Source organism: Sus scrofa, chromosome 13, assembly GCF_054392235.1.
Source record: "Sus scrofa isolate SSC_HxYL_T2T_F1_AM1 chromosome 13, Sscrofa_HxYL_maternal_Yorkshire_Landrace_v2.0, whole genome shotgun sequence".
In the NCBI taxonomy this organism is placed as follows: domain Eukaryota; kingdom Metazoa; phylum Chordata; class Mammalia; order Artiodactyla; family Suidae; genus Sus; species Sus scrofa.
In genome coordinates this window covers 81,829,891-81,846,952 of record NC_139395.1, presented here as the reverse complement: position 1 = coordinate 81,846,952, position 17,062 = coordinate 81,829,891, and the positions used below count along the sequence as shown (strand labels likewise).

The following is a 17,062-nucleotide window of genomic DNA, read 5'->3' as shown; positions in this document are numbered from 1 at the left end:
CCCTGACCCCTGCTCACAGGCTTGCAATCTAGCAGGTGTATGCAGGAAAAGGAAACCAGGCAAGCACCTTCCCTGGTCACCCAGATTCAGGCAAGTTTGGCTGACTGCCAGCTCAATAGGGCAATTTCAAGTGGGTCAGTGCACTCATGGGTACAATGGAAGAACAAAAGCATCAAGCTGCTCTGGACACCCAAGTCAGAGTGTGTAGACAGTGTGCTGGGCCCTGGCTCGGGTAAATGCTCATGCTGTGGGAGGGGCTGAGGGGCCCCAGGTGCTTCTTGACTTCAGGTTTGAGAAGCATCTTTGAAGGGCCTATGAGCTGAGTAGGTATGTCCCAGGAGGGAAGCAGAAGAAAAGAGTGGGTCCACTCTTTTGGGCCCAGCTAGGAGCTGGTCTCAGAGCCTTGCCTCCTTCCCACCTGGTGTGAAAGCCCTATGCAGGGCAGGAGGCCTGGCCCCCTTGCAAAGGCTCAGAACTGCCTGGACGACTGCCCCACATGGCCTACTTCTCAATGCCATACCTCCTTCTTCTCCAGATGAACCCAGGGCTCCGTAGGCCTCGGGGTGCTTCTCTGTCTCCCTGAGGCCTTTGCCTCCAGGCATGAAGAGTGAGAACAAAGGGGAAACCCACCAAGGTTGAGGCTGTGTGGGCCTTCTTGGCCACCTGGGGCTGAGATATCCTTTGCTCCAGAAACAGAAGGCAGGTGGGTTCTCTTTACCATCTTAGCAGCAGAAAAACAGGCCCCCAAACCCTCCCAGACTCACTTCCCTCTGGGGTCTTAGGAAGCTATTTATCTAGACGAGGAAAGGGGGGGTCCAGGGCTATGGAAGTGGCCCTCGGTCAGCCAGCTGGCAGGTGGAAGACCCAAACACAGACCTGTTGACCCTAAAGCTCTCCCTTTAATTTCCCCAGTAAGAGTCCTGCCATCTCAACTAAGAGGAGAGACAGGCCTGCCCCGAGAGTCCCTGCTCGTTCCAGGCCCACATCCCCGTGGATCTGGTGCTTGACATCTAGGACCTGCCAGTGTCCACTCTCATACTCTCCCTCCACCACCCACCCTGCCCTGCATCCTGGCCAACCCTCACCATCACATGGCTATCTGCTCCATACTGTCTTTTCTCTGCTCATCTGAAAAGTGACAGCTTTAAATGACACCTGATCCTCTGGAGTCTGACTGACAGAGCAGGAAGCCCAGAGCGCCCAGGAAGAGGGCAGAGCAAGTCTGGAGATGGGGGGTGGGGGGAGGGCAGTGGACAACTGTCACAGAATGACAGGCCACCCCCCACCCGCAAGCTGTGAGGTCATCTTCTGACCACAGCAGGTCATGGAGCGCAAGAAAACAGGAGCCAACCTCACGTGTGGACTGACAGGAGAAAGGCTAATACAACACCCCCTCCAAATGATGCTGCAGCACAGTGGCCTCAGCTCTGGGTAAAGCCACCGGACAGGGTGACTGTCCTCATTCCTTATGCTTCCCTTAGTGATGTCCCCGGGCATCTGCTTAAGCCATGAAACCAAGGACGTCCAGTTTAAAAATAAATCAAGACATGAATGTAGAAGTGCTTAGGGAGTAAAGAGTGCCAATGTCTGCAGCTTACTTTAAAATGTATCCAAAAAAATAAATTTGATGGATACAAGTCCAGGAAGGCCTGTGATGAAGCCAACACAGCAGAATGTCGATGGCAGAGGCTGGGTGGTGGGTACCAGGGGGTGTTCCCTGTGCAGGCAGAACCAACCGGATACTGGAGGGATACTCCCACCCCAGCACTGGGACCTGGTGGGCTCACTGGGGAGGGGTCCCCATCAACCAAGACGGAGGGACACACTTCCCAGGGACACGCCCAGCAGATGTATGCTTTGTGACCAATACTCCATGAGCAAGTAAGTGGGCAGGGGCTAAACTGAGGACATCCCTGCTCTGCCCAGGTGATAGTCAGTGACCAAACCCAGTTCAGTCCCTGACCAGGGAACCTAGGAGTTTTTTGCAATTCATGTGTCTCCTTGACCTCACCTCAAGGATTAAAAACACATGTGAATCCATTTAGAATGGATAAGTAAGGAGGTCCTACTGCACAGCACAGGGAACTATATCCAATCTCTAGGAACAGAACATGAAGGAAGATAATATGCTGAAAAGAATGTATATATACCTATGACTGCGTCCCTATGCTGTACAGCAGAAACTGACACAACATTGTAAATCAATTATAATTTAATAAAAAACAATATAACCCCCCTCATCTGAATTCTTCTTCTTTTTTTTTTTTTTTTTTGGCTGTGCCCATGGTATGTGGAAATTCCCAGGCCAGGGACTGAGCCCAAGCCACATCAGTGACAATGCAGAATCTTTAACTGCGAGGCTCATGCATGGCCGTGAGAACTCCAACACCTAAATTCTTTAAATCATCCAACTGTGATTTGTGGATTTATTTGAGTGGCGCTGAAACCTCATGGTCAACCACAACCCTTTTCTGGCCGAGGCAGAACAACCTTCCAGGGTTTGAGAGAGGAGCAGGGTGGAGGACAAGAAGGCCCAAGGGCATACTCTCCACCGTGGCTTCTGTGCCATCTCACAGATTGGTTTTGCATCCTGTCTCCGAGTCATTCACTAAGAAGCCCATGTCTGTGTTTCCCTCACCTGTCTTTCTTAGAAAATCTTTACTTTCTTCCTTCCTGTGTGTCTTCTCTGTCACCTATTTCGAGGTATGAACAACTATCATGGCTCACCCTGTCGCAGGCAGGAATGTAGCAGTGAGAAGGTGATGATGCTCTACAAGGGTTTAGAGAGCACGTACTGTGTGCTGGGCAGCACGGAGCCACCATGGGGCAGGTGCGGTTGGATAAGAAGCTGTCCATGTTCTGGAAGAGTAGTCTTGGGTGAGCACATGCGATTTGGATTCTCCCCCAAGGATGTTAACCACACACTTGCTTACAATGATGTTCTACCAACCTTCTCTCCCCACTGACTTGCATGGCCATGAGAACTAGTGTGTTATCTACAACCCTGGAGATGTGTGGGTGAACTACAAAAAAAAACCCCCCACAGGGCCACAGATAAATCATCTCTCTCAAGGAGAGGACATTCACAGAGGACATTTTAAAGAATACTTCCTAGGCTCTGGCACCTTTTATTCATCACACACATACAGCTGCTAATAGGAACTTCCCTTCAACATGAAATAGCCCAGGAGAATGGGGCATAAGGGGAGAAAGAAAAGTCAAGGGTCACTGACTTGATGCCCTCACTTTAAGGCTGAGGGAACTCAGCACAAGGAGGGACAATGTCTCTTCAAGGTCAGTGGTGGAGCTGGGTCCCCTGATCTGGAACCTGAGAGTTTCCCACTAAGCAGCACTGCCTCCTGGGGGCAGGAGAGGGCAGGGAAGGCAAGGAGGGAGATGCAGGGCTAAGTGGGACATCTCTAGGCACTAATCAAGGAGTCTGAACTACGTCCGCCCTCTCCGTGAATGTGACTTGATGCTTGCCCTGCAGGTCTTCTCAGCGCTTGCCTGCACAGGAGCACTGAGGGAAGCAGAACAGGAGATTTACACACCAGCGAATTTTCAACATCGAAAGTTTCAATTCCCAGCAAGCTCAGACATATCAAAGCCCCATCACCCTGCTGCTCATCACAAACATATGTGGAACTCAGAAAATATGATGAACCAGTGAATATAACAAAAAAGAAGCAGACTCAAAGATGCACAGAAAAAACTAGTGGTTACCAGAGTGTGTTGGGGGAGGGCAGCATAAGGGTAGGGAATTGAGAGGTACTGTTACACATAAAATAAGGTACAAGGATATACTGTTCAACACAAGGCATATAGCCAATATGTTATAGTAACTATAAATGGAGTACGAACTCTAAAAATTGTGAGTCACTATATTGTACACCTGTAGCTTATATAATATTATACACCAACTATATTTCAATAAAACAAACTATTAATAAAAAAAGATTTCAGGCCTGGGGCTTGACCAGAAACTGAGTGGACTTGACTACAAAAACGTAGGAGCCAGAAAGGGATTGTCCTATAGTGAACAAGGAGTCAGAAAACTCTGCCCCTCAGCCCAGGATGCAATGGAAGTATCAGGTATGAGGGTGATCACACACTGCTCCTGAAATGTGGGTACCCAAATTTAAACTGACACTTCAACCTAGAATTGCATATGTGGCTGAACACTCATTCCAGAGTGATAGTGAGATATATACCTTTGCAGATATAACCTAAGAGAGCTTCGTTCCTACAGGCCTTTGCTGAAAGAACTACTAAAGGATGTACTTCAACAAGACGGAAATTTAATCCAGTAGAAAGGAGTGAAAATAACAGGAAGCAAAGAAATTGTTAAAGATGTGGTATAATCCAAGTATCAGTGCTAAATAGTAATAAAGTGGAATTTTAAAAGGGGTAAAGAAGAGTAACAAGGATGGGGTGAGTGTAGAAGCTGGAGGGAAGTTTGTGCCCTATGGCATTTTCTTGTTCACTTAAGAACCACTCTGATTAACTGGGCTCCTGCATCTCCTGTCTCCCCACCACACTAGGGGCAGACCCTTTCCTCCCAGCCTGGGGGCCACAGTAAGTACTGCTGTGGTGGCCTCCTCAGCAATCCCCTGGGTGGACCTCCACTGCAGTCCTCTCTGTCCGAGACAGCTATGGTCACAGTGCTGCTCCTGGTTCTTGAATGTGCATTCTTTGAACTCTTATGGAAAGAACCAGACCCCCATGGGGTAGAGGAAAGAGACCCACAATGCCCAGAGCATGACTTCCCAGGGATGGGGCTCACTTTGCTCCTGGTACAATTTGAGTCTGAGTTTCCAGACTCTTTCTTGGAGCTTCTTCACATTGAGCATGAATATCTGAAAGAATGCTCTGCAATGACAGAAACGATCTATACCTGCTCTGTTCAATAGGGGAGGCCCAGCCACAAGTGGCTGCTGAGCACCTGAAATCTGACCATGAAAACTGAGGAAGTGAACTTTACATTTAATTTCAGTTATTTTAAATTTAAATGGTTAGATAAATTGATATCACTCATATGTGGAATCTAAAATGGCACAAATGAACCTAGCTAGGACACAGCAGCAGATTCACAGACATGGAGAACAGATTTGTGGATGCCAGTGGGGAAGGGAAGGGAGTGGGATGGACAGGGAGTTTGGGGTTGGTAGATGCAAACTACTACATTTAGAATGGATAAGCAATGAGGTCCTGCTCTACCACACAGGGAACTATATTCAGTCTCTTGGGATAGACCATGACAGAAGACAATATAAGAAAGGGAATATATATATATATATGACTGGGTCACTTCACTGTACAGTAAAAATTGGCACAACATTGTAAATCAACTATATTTTTAAAAAATGTAAAAAAAAAAAAAAGAAACTTACTAATTGAAAAAATAACTTGCTATTTTTTTTTTTTCTTTTTAGGGCTGTACCCATGGCTAGGGATCAAATCAGAGCTGCAACTGCCGGCCACAGGCACAGCCACAGCCACAAGGGATCCGAGACATGTCTCAGACGTACATCATAGCTCACGGCAATGCTGAATCCTTAACCCACTGAGCAAGTCCAGGGATCGAACCCACATCCTCATGGATTCTAGTCGGGTTCGTTAACGACTGAGCCATGAAGGGAACTCTGAAAAAATAACATGCTTAATGCACAAAATTTTATGTCTAACTTTGGAGAGGGGGACAAAAGACCCTCCCCCATTGACAAAACTCCTGTCCTAGAATATACCACTCACCCCCCTACCCCTGGAGCCCACACCCACAGATCCCAGTATGTGTCTGGCAGGAGTGGATTCTCTGTACATTTCTGAGGATTCATTTTAAAAGCAAAGACCAACATGGATGGAACTAGAGACTCTCATATTAAGTGAAGCAAGTCAGAGAAAGACAAATACCATGTGATATCACTTATATCTGGAATGAACAATGAACAGCCCAAATGAACCTTTCCACAGAAAAGAAAATCATGGACATGGAGAATAGACATGTGGTTGCCAAGGGGGAGGGGGAGGGAGTGGGATGGATTGGAATTTGAGAATAATAGATGCAAACTAATGCTTTTGGAATGGATAAGCAATGAGATCCTGCTGTATAGCACTGGGAACTGTATCTAGTCACTTATGATGAAATATGATAATATGAGAAAAAAGAATATATATATGTATGTATAACTGGGTAACCTTGCTGTACAGTAGAAAATTGATAGAATACTGTAAACCAGATATAATGAAAAAATTAAAAATCACTATAAAAAATTAAAAGCAAAGACAGCACAATGCCTGGCATACAGTAGGTTCTCAATAATACTTGCCAGATGAATAAACATAAGGCTGAAATTCTAAAAAAGGGGCCTAAGAATTCCTGGAGATGGGCTCACAGATGTTCCCCTCCTCTGTGATGCAGTCAGAGTCCTTACTCTACGTGGCTCTTGCTAGCCCCAGCTGTGATCACTCCCAGTGACATCTCAAGGGCAAAACCACTGCCTGGTTCACCGCTCATACTCCACCACATGGACAGGCCTCACACACAGTGGGTGCGCCCTCAATGTTGGCTGACACCTGCCTTTTTTGTCTCTGGTGCCTCTTGGGCGTCCTCAAGGAGCCAGCCAGACACACACAATGGCATTAACTCCAGCCACGTCTGCCCATAAGCCTATGACACCACAGCTGGAGGGCTGCTTCTTATATCTGCTGCGACAGATGTGGCAATGCCCCCCCCTACCCCCGATCAAGGTCATTTGATAGGTATCTCCACTTCTTCCCTCTTGACTCCAAACTTACTCTATTTTCTGGCTCTTTCTATGCCCCCGGGGATGTGTTGTTTCTTGACGTCTATGAGGAGGGGGCTGGAAATAAGAAACAGGAAAAGATTGGACCCTGCCCTCTAGCAGCTGCTCAAGGTCACACAGTGGGTGAGTGAGACGCAGGCATTCAAAGGCAGCTCTGTTTGACTCTCCAGCTCTCTGCTCTGCTGCCACCAGGCTCTGCTGAGCCTCTGTTGTCTGCACAACCTTCTGAAGTTACAGCTTTCTTCATGCAAGTCAACCTTTTGCCCAGAAATGTTCAACAACTCCCTATAGACCATGATGAAATCTTAAACTCTTTGGGCTGGACATCTGATGTTCCCAAAGAAGGGGCCTCAGTCTATTGTCTCAACTGTATTTCTTGGGATTCTGTTACAAAGCCTATCCTATAGCCACATTGAACTACTTAAGATTTCTTTCATATATGTAGACTTTCTCATCTTTGTTTATCTACAAATAGCCTTCCCCTCTCCATCCTTGAAGGATCAAATCAAAGGCTTCCTGTTTTTAAAAGTCTTCCCTGGGACAAACAAGTATAAATAATTTTGTTCTCCTCTGTTATATCTAAACCACCATATGGTACACACTCACCCATCTACCCATCCACTTATCTACTCACACACCTACCCTCCCACCCATTCACCTACACATCCACCCCCCCATCTACTACCCATCCACCTACATACCCATCTACAGATCCACCTTCTCATCCAGTATTGATTGGGGGCCAAACATGTGCGAGGCTTTGTGCCAGGTGCCAGGGAGTCCACAGCGAATAAAACACACAATTTTCCCCTCTTACATGGAACTGACATTCTAACTGAGGAAGACTAACAGTGAGGCTTCAACAAATGGACATGAGATTGTTGCAGACAGCCGTCAGCCCAATGAATAAAATAAAATAGGGGGCTGGTTAAAGTCAGGGGGTGGGGGTTGGTGGGGATGTTTGAGCTCAGCTGATGAGAGATGACTTTGAAGCAGAGACCTGCAGGCTGAAACTATCAGATGAATCAGTGGTCCAGGCTGACAGGGCCTGTGGTAGGAAAGGACCTGGGATGCCCAGGGCCATGTAGGAGATGGCACCAGGCCACAGGGGGCTCCTCAGCCTTGGCCATGGTGAATAGTCTGGATTTTAATCCTAGGTCAAGGGGAAGCTGCTAGGGGTGGTAAGCAGGAGAGTCAGACTTCTGCTCCTGGTCATGAATGAGTGACTGGCCTTCCCACCATGAGCTACTATCAGAGTAGACAAAAATGTAGAAGGCAACCATTTTCAGGCAGTAGACAATACACAGGGCAAGACTGCCATCCCTGAGAGATAGGAAGATCCCCAGAGGGTTTTGCTGAGCTCTCTGCTTGGGGACAAGAACTGGTGCCTGAGCAGAACATACAGTCTCATTGGGCTGAACAGGCAAGGCCAGAGTATAGGGTTGCTGACTAGCTGGAATCTACAGTACCAGGCACCAGAAAGGGGGAGTGGTGCAGAACAGAGGCCCAAAATGTCCACATAGAGGTTCCCCACAAGGCTGTGGCTGACGGCTAGGCTGTAACCATCCAGGGAGAGACCACCCAAGGCTCTCTAAATAGCACTAGCACTTTCTAGATAGCACTGGGGTTGAAAGTACAACAGAGACACTAGAAGCCAGACACTGTCAGGGAAAGAAGAGTGCCAGGCGGTCAGGGCTCCTGTCCTGCCAGAGTGAGCAGATCTGGCCGACCCCAAGTATTCACCTTTGATACCTGGCTGAGACACAGAAAGACCTACTCTTAGGCAGAAGAACCATGTCCTAAGGCAAGGTTTCTCCACTGTGGCACTATGGACATGTGGAAACACATAATTCTTTGTTATACAGCTGTCCCGTGAACTGTAGGATGTTTAGCAGCATCCCCGGCCTCTACTCACTAGATGCCAGTAACCCCCCAAGTTGTAACAATCAATGCGTTTGCCAACATCCAAGTGTCTCATGGAAGGGAAAATGTCCCTGGTTGAGAACCATCATTCTAGAGTAATCACTATTCTAGATCCACCCTAATAAAGCCTAAAGCCAAGCCCTGACAAGGTCTACAGGGGAGAAAGAGCTTAGAAACCTATTAAGTCCTATCCAGTCCTATAAAATTAGAAGAACTTGGGATTTACACAGATTCACACTAAAAACCAAATTGAACCTATATAAATTTTATGTAATCAGCCAGTAACTGAACTACCTGTTAAAATAAAAACTAACACTCTTCAGAGGAAGATAACAAAAATCCAGAATATCTACAGCATATTACCCATAATATTCAGTGAAAACTACCAGACAGGCAAAACCAAAACAAAACAGAAAAACACTATTCACATGCTAAAAATGTTAGATTTAGCAAAGAATATAGTTATTATAAATATATTCAAAGCATTATAAAAAATATATTCAAAGAACCACAGCAGGTAGTTGTATGATGCAGGATTCCTTTTTCAGAGTTCCCTTGGTCTGCCGTGTTGGGAAGAGAGTAGCAGTGAGTAAGAGGCCTACTTTGGAATATGGAGGCTATTCTATTACCCTAGAGGTGGTTTGTACCTTGGTTTAGGCTTTATTTAAATTAGTGTGTTCAACTCTGGTGGGTACTCCCAAAGTGGGGCATGGATGAATTAGAGCAGATGAGTCAATAAAGATTAGGCATATAAAGGATGAATGAATGTCTCAACATTGGGACCCAGGTGAGTACAGGGTTGTCCCAAAGTAGAGGTGAGGAGTTTCCTTGTCACAGAAGGGACCAACTGGTGGCTGACCAGGGTACTACAGAGGGGATTCCTGCAACAGATGGGGACTGAACCTGCCTGATGCTGAGAATCTAGGATTCCTGCAAAATAGTCACATGGGTCTGAGATGCTCATAGGCCCCAGAGCCAGGATTTCCAGCCCAGTGCTGGGCAGAAACAGAGTGAGCCCAGAAAAATTAGATGTGACAGAAAGTTTCAACATTGCATCCTTTACATGGCTGAATCAGACTCACCTGGGTTCAAGCGCTAGCTGTGTAAACATGACGCCAGTGATTTAACCTGTTGGAGCCCTAGCTGCCTCATCACATTAGGTCATAGGTTTTAAAATTCTCAGGACCTATAAACTTTTTCTTTTTCTTTCTTTTTTTTTTTTTTTTTTTTTTGCTTTTTAGGGCCACACCTGCGGCATACGAAGGTTCCCAGGCTAGGGGTCAATCAGAGCTGTAGTCGCCAGCCTACACCACAGCCACAGCAATGCAGGATCAGAGCCGCATCTCTGACCTACACCACAGCTCACAGCAACACCGGATCCTTAATGCTCTGAGCAAGGCCAGGGATCGAACCCAGAACCTCATGGTTCCTAGTTGGGTTTGTTTCCTCTGAGCCATGCTAGGAACTCCCTCTCAGGACCTATAAAATAGGACTTTTCTCATGGTCATAGGGCCTTAAGGACTTATCTGTCATCAGAATTTAAGGTACTTATACATAGCACTTAGTTCCAAGACTAAAACATCACAAGTTTCAACACCTACATGTTTGCTGATTGAGTGAGATGGATAAATTAAATAACAAGTTTGTAAAGCACAGTACCTGGCATGGAGTCAGTCATCAAGATACGATAACCAGTAACCAGTATCACTACTCATATGGGTACCTGAGCAGCCCTTCAACCACAAAGACTGCAGATTAATAAGGTGCCACTAAAATTGTGGAAAACTAAGAGTCACAAAACTTCACCCTGAGGAAACCTCTGGCTGGAAGAACTTAGGTGCCCAGCAAAGCAGAGAATTTCATTTCAGTGGCGTGTACAGGAATTCTGATCCACCAACAGGCAACTCGAGGAGCTTCGAGTAAAGAAGAAACATTCACTACTTATAAGTGCATATAATGTTAGTAAGATGTCTCTAACTCTTGCTGAGTTTACCTAATGACTGGTAGGAATACACCTGTGTCAAGTGAATTCCAACCCCTGCACAGACCTTCACCACTGTTCACACTTACCTTATCGTGTGTCTTTCCTAAGAGGCTGTCATCTTCTTGAAGACAGGTACAATGTGTGATCTGATTCTGTATCCCCTTGCTTGGTACTAAGTAGACCACAAACCAGCATAGTGGAGCTGGTGACCCCCAACCCAGGATCAAGTACACCAAAAGGAAACTGTGGGGGATTTTTAATCCCAGGCAGCCCCTCTGTGAGTGAAGTTGGTGACGTTTTCAAAAACATCCAATATTTTTGAGTCAAGGCCAATTTTTAAAATTTTGGTTTGAACATCTAACAGCCAAAATGCCCGTTTTCCCTTGGGTCCTTGCCTGGAATCAGAGTACACTGCCACCGGGTGGCAGCAATTCCATGGTCAAGTCCCCGAGGTTCATCAGGTAGGGTTTTCAACTGGGGTCTTGTTTCCCTGATTTGTACTCCTGTGGGGTGGGGAGGAGGAGAGAGATGGTTTTCTGAGAGCTCTCCCTGTTTGGGCAGCCTTGTACCCCATCCCCAGGATCTGGACGCCTTAGGTGCAGGCTTCAGTTCCCTCCAGAGAGGAGGCTGACTTGGGGAATTTGTACACGCCCTGGGAAAGCAGACCCCGCGACTTGGATCTGTGACAGTCCTTTCTGTTCTTGCCCTGAAAACACACACTCGAAGTACAATGAAGAGTGAGAGTGGCAGGAATCTGGGGCAGGGAAAATGTGATTTCCTGCAAGAGCCCCTTCACTCCCCAAAGGCTGAAAAGGCAGAAAATAAAAATTTCAAGGGGAAAAAAAAATGGAGTGGAAGCACTTCACACTTCAGAGAGAACACACAGCTGACAAGGAAGACAAATAGATGTTTAGAAAATTATAACAGACCACGGAATGCAAATTGCCAGGGGACAAAGGCGGTGAGCTGCTGTGTCACTTCAAGTGCTTGATGGGAAACTTAATTTACTGGACCCACAAGAAAGGTGCTCGGTTCTGAGTTCAAGGCCACCCTCTTGGGCTCAAACAATCAACTATAACTATTGCTTTTTGGTGGAGAGACAGGCACACACACACCAACATACCCATTTCCTGGCCACCACTGACACAGAAAGAAAAAACATTATAGCTCACAGATCTGGTGCACTGGAGGTTTTTAGATTTCTTGCTAAAGCAACAAAATCTTTCTTTAAAAACCAAAGCAGCTCTGGCTCTTATATTCATCCAGGAAACATTTACTGAGCTATTATGTAGCAGGCACTGAGCTTGCCAGGGACTAGGCACACAGAGGTGGGCAAAGCATGGCCCACCCACTTCCCGACCCTGCTTCCAGGCTGCCTTCTTATGGAGTTCCTCCCTGCCTACCTGTTGAACACTGCAGCCCTTTCCCCCAGCATTCTCTCTCTGGGGCCATATATTGTCTCCGTGGTTTTTGCCACCATTTGATGGACTGCATCTTTTATTTGTTTATTTTGACTGCCTTCTTGTCCAACAAGAATATCAATTCCATGAGGCAGGGATCACTGTTTTGTCCATTTTGTAATTCTATATGCCCAATACCTATAATAATCTCTGATACAGAGAAGGCACTCAGTAAATATCTGCTGCAAATAAATGGACAGCAAATAAGTCATATAGTCTATATATATATATATACACACACACACACATACACTATACACATACACACATATATACATATATGCATGCATAATTCATATATATACTCACGTATCTGTGTGTGTGTATATATATACGACATATAATTATATGATTATTTCATTGCAAATATAATAGGTGATTTGGAAAATAAGTCCAGGGTGCATGGCTGGCAGTTGAAACACACTTGCCTGACCAAATAATGTTTAAACTGAATCCTAAAGGGTGAGTGCATGTTATTCAGGCAAGGTAGGGGGAGAAGGGCGTCTGAGGAAGAAAGAATGTGCCCAGTGGAAAAACAACCTGTGCGAAGGTCCTGAGGAGGAAAGGCCCATATCTGGAATTCCAATGGCTGTAATGGTAGAGGAGAGGAGTGAGGAGGAGGCAGCAAGGAGGCCGCTCATAGAGGATCTCAGAGGCCCCACCACTTGGATCTTATTTCAAAGACCACAGGGAACCCCAGAAGGGGTTTAAGCAAAGAGGTGCACATCAGATTTATATTTCAAAAAGATCGCTCTGCTGCTGGATGGGGAGTAGCCGAGAGGGGTCAAGAGCCATTTATGGAAGGCCAATTAGGAGGCTGCTGTATTCGTCAACTGGGAGATGGTAGTGACCTGAATGAGGCTGGTGGCACAGAGGCAGAGAGCAACATGGATGGAGTTGGGGGATCAGACGGAGGCTGGAGCCCATCAATCCGCCCCTCACAGGTGTTTGAGGGTTCTCCAGCTCAGGGATCAGCAAATTTTTTTCTAGAAAATGCCAAATAGTAAATACGCTATGCTTTGTAGGTATGCAGGAAAGGGTTATTGTCACAGGCCTGACGTTGCTCTCCAGGAGGGCCTGCTTGCACTGGTGCCTGGAAACTCTGCTAAGATGCTCCCTACGGTACTAAGTGATATGGCTGTTCTGTATCCGTGGGGTACTTAGTTCTGCCACACCAGCCTGCCTGGGCTGTTTATACAAACAATGCAATTTATGGTGAATGACTGCTTTCCTGCTGGGAGTCTGGAATCTCAAGGACTATGTATATAATGAAGGAAGAAAGTACATGTGCACTTAATAAACTGTCCCCATTAAAAACCTGGACTCCAAGTCTGGAGCAGGCTCCTCTGGGCAGAAGGGCTACTACCCACATGCTGCTTTTTGATACTGACAGGAGGCTGTTCTGTGATGTTCCATGCAACCCCTCCTGGCAGGAGGGAGAGACACTGTAAGCCTGGTGTGGATTCCTCCAGACTCTGCCTGATGTCCCTTTTTCTCTCACTGATGATGGAACTAAACCGCATCCAACGGTCTAACTGCTTCTACATCTTGTGAGCCCTTCTTTTTTTTTTTTTTTTTGTCTTTTTGCTATTTCTTTGGGCCGCTCCTGGGGCATATGGAGGTTCCTAGGCTAGGGGTCGAATCGGAGCTGTAGCCACTGGCCTACGCCAGAGCCACAGCAATGCGGGATCCGAGCCATGTCTGCAACCTACACCACAGCAACACCGAATCGTTAACCCACTGAGCAAGGGCAGGGACTGAACCCGCAACCTCATGGTTCCTAGTTGGATTCATTAACCACTGCGCCATGACAGGAACTCCTTATGAGCCCTTCTAATAAGTTTCTGAATGTGGGGTGGTGGTGGGAAGGTCTTGGGACTCTTTTTTATTTTATTTTTGCTTTTTAGGGCCGCACCTGCAGCATATGGAAGTTCCCAGGCTAGGGGTCGAATCAGAGTTGCAGCTGCCAGCCTACACTACAGCCACAGCAATGTAGGATCCGAGCCACATCTGAGACCTACACCATAGCTCATGGCAACACCAGATGCTTAACACACTGAGCAAGGTCCGGGATTGAACCTGCATCCTTGTGGTTCCTAGTCGGGTTTGTTAACCACTGAGCCATGATAGGAACTCCCTTTGGACCCTTGATATTATAGGCGGTCATGTGGTTTCTGCCTCAACTACTCAATTCTGCTTTTGAGTTGTGACCCTGACAATAGGTAAAAAAATTAATAATACCATGGCTGTGTTTCAGTAAGACCTTATTTATAAAAATGGGCAGAGGGCTGAATTTGGCCTATGCCTCATAGTTTGATGACCTACAAACCAGCCTCATGGAAAACTCAGGGCTCTCCAAACCTACTCTGGAAACCACTGATTGAATTCGCCCTTACGTGTCATCATGGGGAAACTGAGGGCCAGAATGACAAAGAGAGGAGGAACTTGTCCAAGGTCACTCGGGATCAGTGGCAGAACCAGAGAAGGAACTCACATCCTGATTACCAGCCCAGTGAGCATTCCTCGCTCCAGGGGACCACTCCACAGAACAGCTTGCAGGTGAGTGCTGGCCTGGGAACCAAGGAAGGAACTGGTAGGAAACTGGGCAGCTTAGGGCAGTTGGTCTGAATGATGCACTGCCCGGCCTCACCTTTGTTCTCCGTGGGGGTGTGTCTGCGTGTGTACTCCTGTGTATATATGTAGGGCTCCAAGGACTGGGTTTTTGCAAACTTTTCTGATCATCAGTATGGCCGCTGAAGCTTTTTTTTTTGGCTGCAGCATGTGGAAGTTCCCAAGCCGGGGATCAAACCCACACCACAGCAGTGACCCAAACCACTGCAGTAATAATGGTGCAACTTTAACCCACTGTGCCACAAGAGAACTCCTGAAGCTTCTTAACAACACAGATGCCCAGGTGCCACCTCAGTCCCCTGACAATGCATTTCAACATGTGCCAAGGTGTTCTGAGGATCAGCCAGGTTTGGAAGCTCTGGGAGATGCTCAGGACTGGCTGTCGCTGAGGACCAGGAGAAGGAAGCCTGTGAGCAGAGGAAAGAACAGGATGTTCATCCTGGATCAAGGTAGAATTCGTGGACCTAACAAAAACGTATACACCCGTGATTCTGGAAATCTGTTTTCCAAAACTGCTTCTTCAACTGAGCCTTTGTCATCAGAGCTTGGAGTTGGTGAGGCCAACTGTCAGGAGCTAATTTCCTTCTTCCTAGGGATTCTGCCTGCAACTCAGGCAGCAGCCGGCAGGTGCTTGTTGGGGCCTAGGCCTCAGGGCCCTCATGGCATGGAAAACTGAGACAGAAATGAGCACACGGTCCCACCCCACCGTCCACTTTAATTCACTGTAACTAGCTACCCCTGAGCTGCGAGAACCAGCATTCCACAAGCACTTCCACCCACCCTCTCCTAACAGGGGGTGACCGAAGCCACAGAAGACCTGAAATCTCTTGCAAGCCTCATGATCAACTGAATGCAGAGTCCACCTTCTACTGCATGTTCTGTTTGTTTGTTTTCATAGAGAAACAGATGCTTTCCCACCCACTCAAGTATCTGTGAGTATGTAGTTCACACTCTAGAATTGCCTGGAGGCCTTTCAAAGACACGGATACCTGGGACCCACCCCAGAGAGTTTGTTTGAATTGGTCTGGTTGTGCTCTGGGAACTAAGAGTTTCCAAAGCTCTCTACGAGTTTCTAACAAGTAGTGGAGGTTGAGAAGACCAGGGCCCGTGAGGTGCTGTGTTCACCTTCTGTCTAACACCCCCCAGGCACACCCTGCTCCCTCCCCGAGGAGAGGCTTCGGCATCACCAGTTCTACCTCAGATTCAAAGGGCTGATGCCTTTCCAAAGACAACTAGCAGATTAGCCAGGTGACCACTCATTTTCTTTCTGGGAGTTACCCCCAGCCTCTGACAAACAGACCCAATTTCTCTCAGAGATGCACAACTGCAGGGATCTGCTTTCCTTGGTAGGGAAAAAAATATATATTTTTATTTTTACTGACTAAAGTTTAGCATTTCCTTCAATTACAAATACAGGTGACCGACCACAGTCCTGCACGTGGTAGAAATTCACGTGATATTTTCACATCACGGTACCAAGATCTCCAAATATCATTTATGCTCATCATTTGAAATCATGGAACTTATTCACCTTATGCTGATCTTGCTATTTAATGTACTGATAAAGAAGCCCATACATTGCCATGTCACAAATGTGCCTTTTTTCATGCTTTGGTGATTGTATTTCAATATATTCGATTCTCCATGTATGAAATGCCTATATTGAAAAGTATTATTCTGAGAAAGGGGCCACAGACTTCCGACTACTCTGTGGGTGTTGAGCCTCCATGTAGAAGGCTTCCCAGAGGTGGCAGGAAGCTCTTACCTGTGGGTCGGAGAGCCGGGAGAGGTCGGGGTATAGGTAGAACTTGATGCCTTCGGAGGCTCCGGGCAATGTGACCCCTCGGATCAGGAGGATCAGAAGCATGACATAGGGGAATGTTGCGGTGACATATACCACCTGCCCAGGAGAGAAGAGGAAAGAATCAAGAAGGGGTGACAGTGCTGGGCTACCTGGTAGGCCCCTAACTTCTAGCAAGCACAGAGGGCCACCCTGTGCAGCAGTAAGAAGTGAGCCCCTAACACAGCCTGTTCTCCCACCACCATCCCCTTCAGTCCAAGTCTCAGTGAGTACCTACTGATTGCCTTCAGCAGGACTGGATCAGTGCCTCCCAATCACTGTCTGCCGCAACCAAAGAAAGAAATACATACACTATCACAACCCCATATACCCATGGAGCTGGAACAGTATGTTCCACCTTACATGTGTGATGCCTCTAATAATTTCTATCATACTGTTTCTTTTTTTTGGGGGGAGGGTA

The 17,062-nt window shown here is 46.9% G+C and overlaps 1 protein-coding gene across 2 annotated transcripts in view; it reads right to left on the bottom strand.

The window, feature by feature from the left end:
* Window positions 1-17,062, bottom strand: part of SLC6A11 (solute carrier family 6 member 11) — a 117,936-nt gene that overhangs the window by 40,527 nt on the left and 60,347 nt on the right. For both annotated transcript variants that reach the window (XM_021069339.2, XM_084989491.1), the window contains exon 6: window positions 16,567-16,701. In XM_021069339.2, coding sequence (XP_020924998.1) covers window positions 16,567-16,701 — 135 coding nt within the window. The remainder of the gene's footprint in view (window positions 1-16,566; window positions 16,702-17,062) is intronic.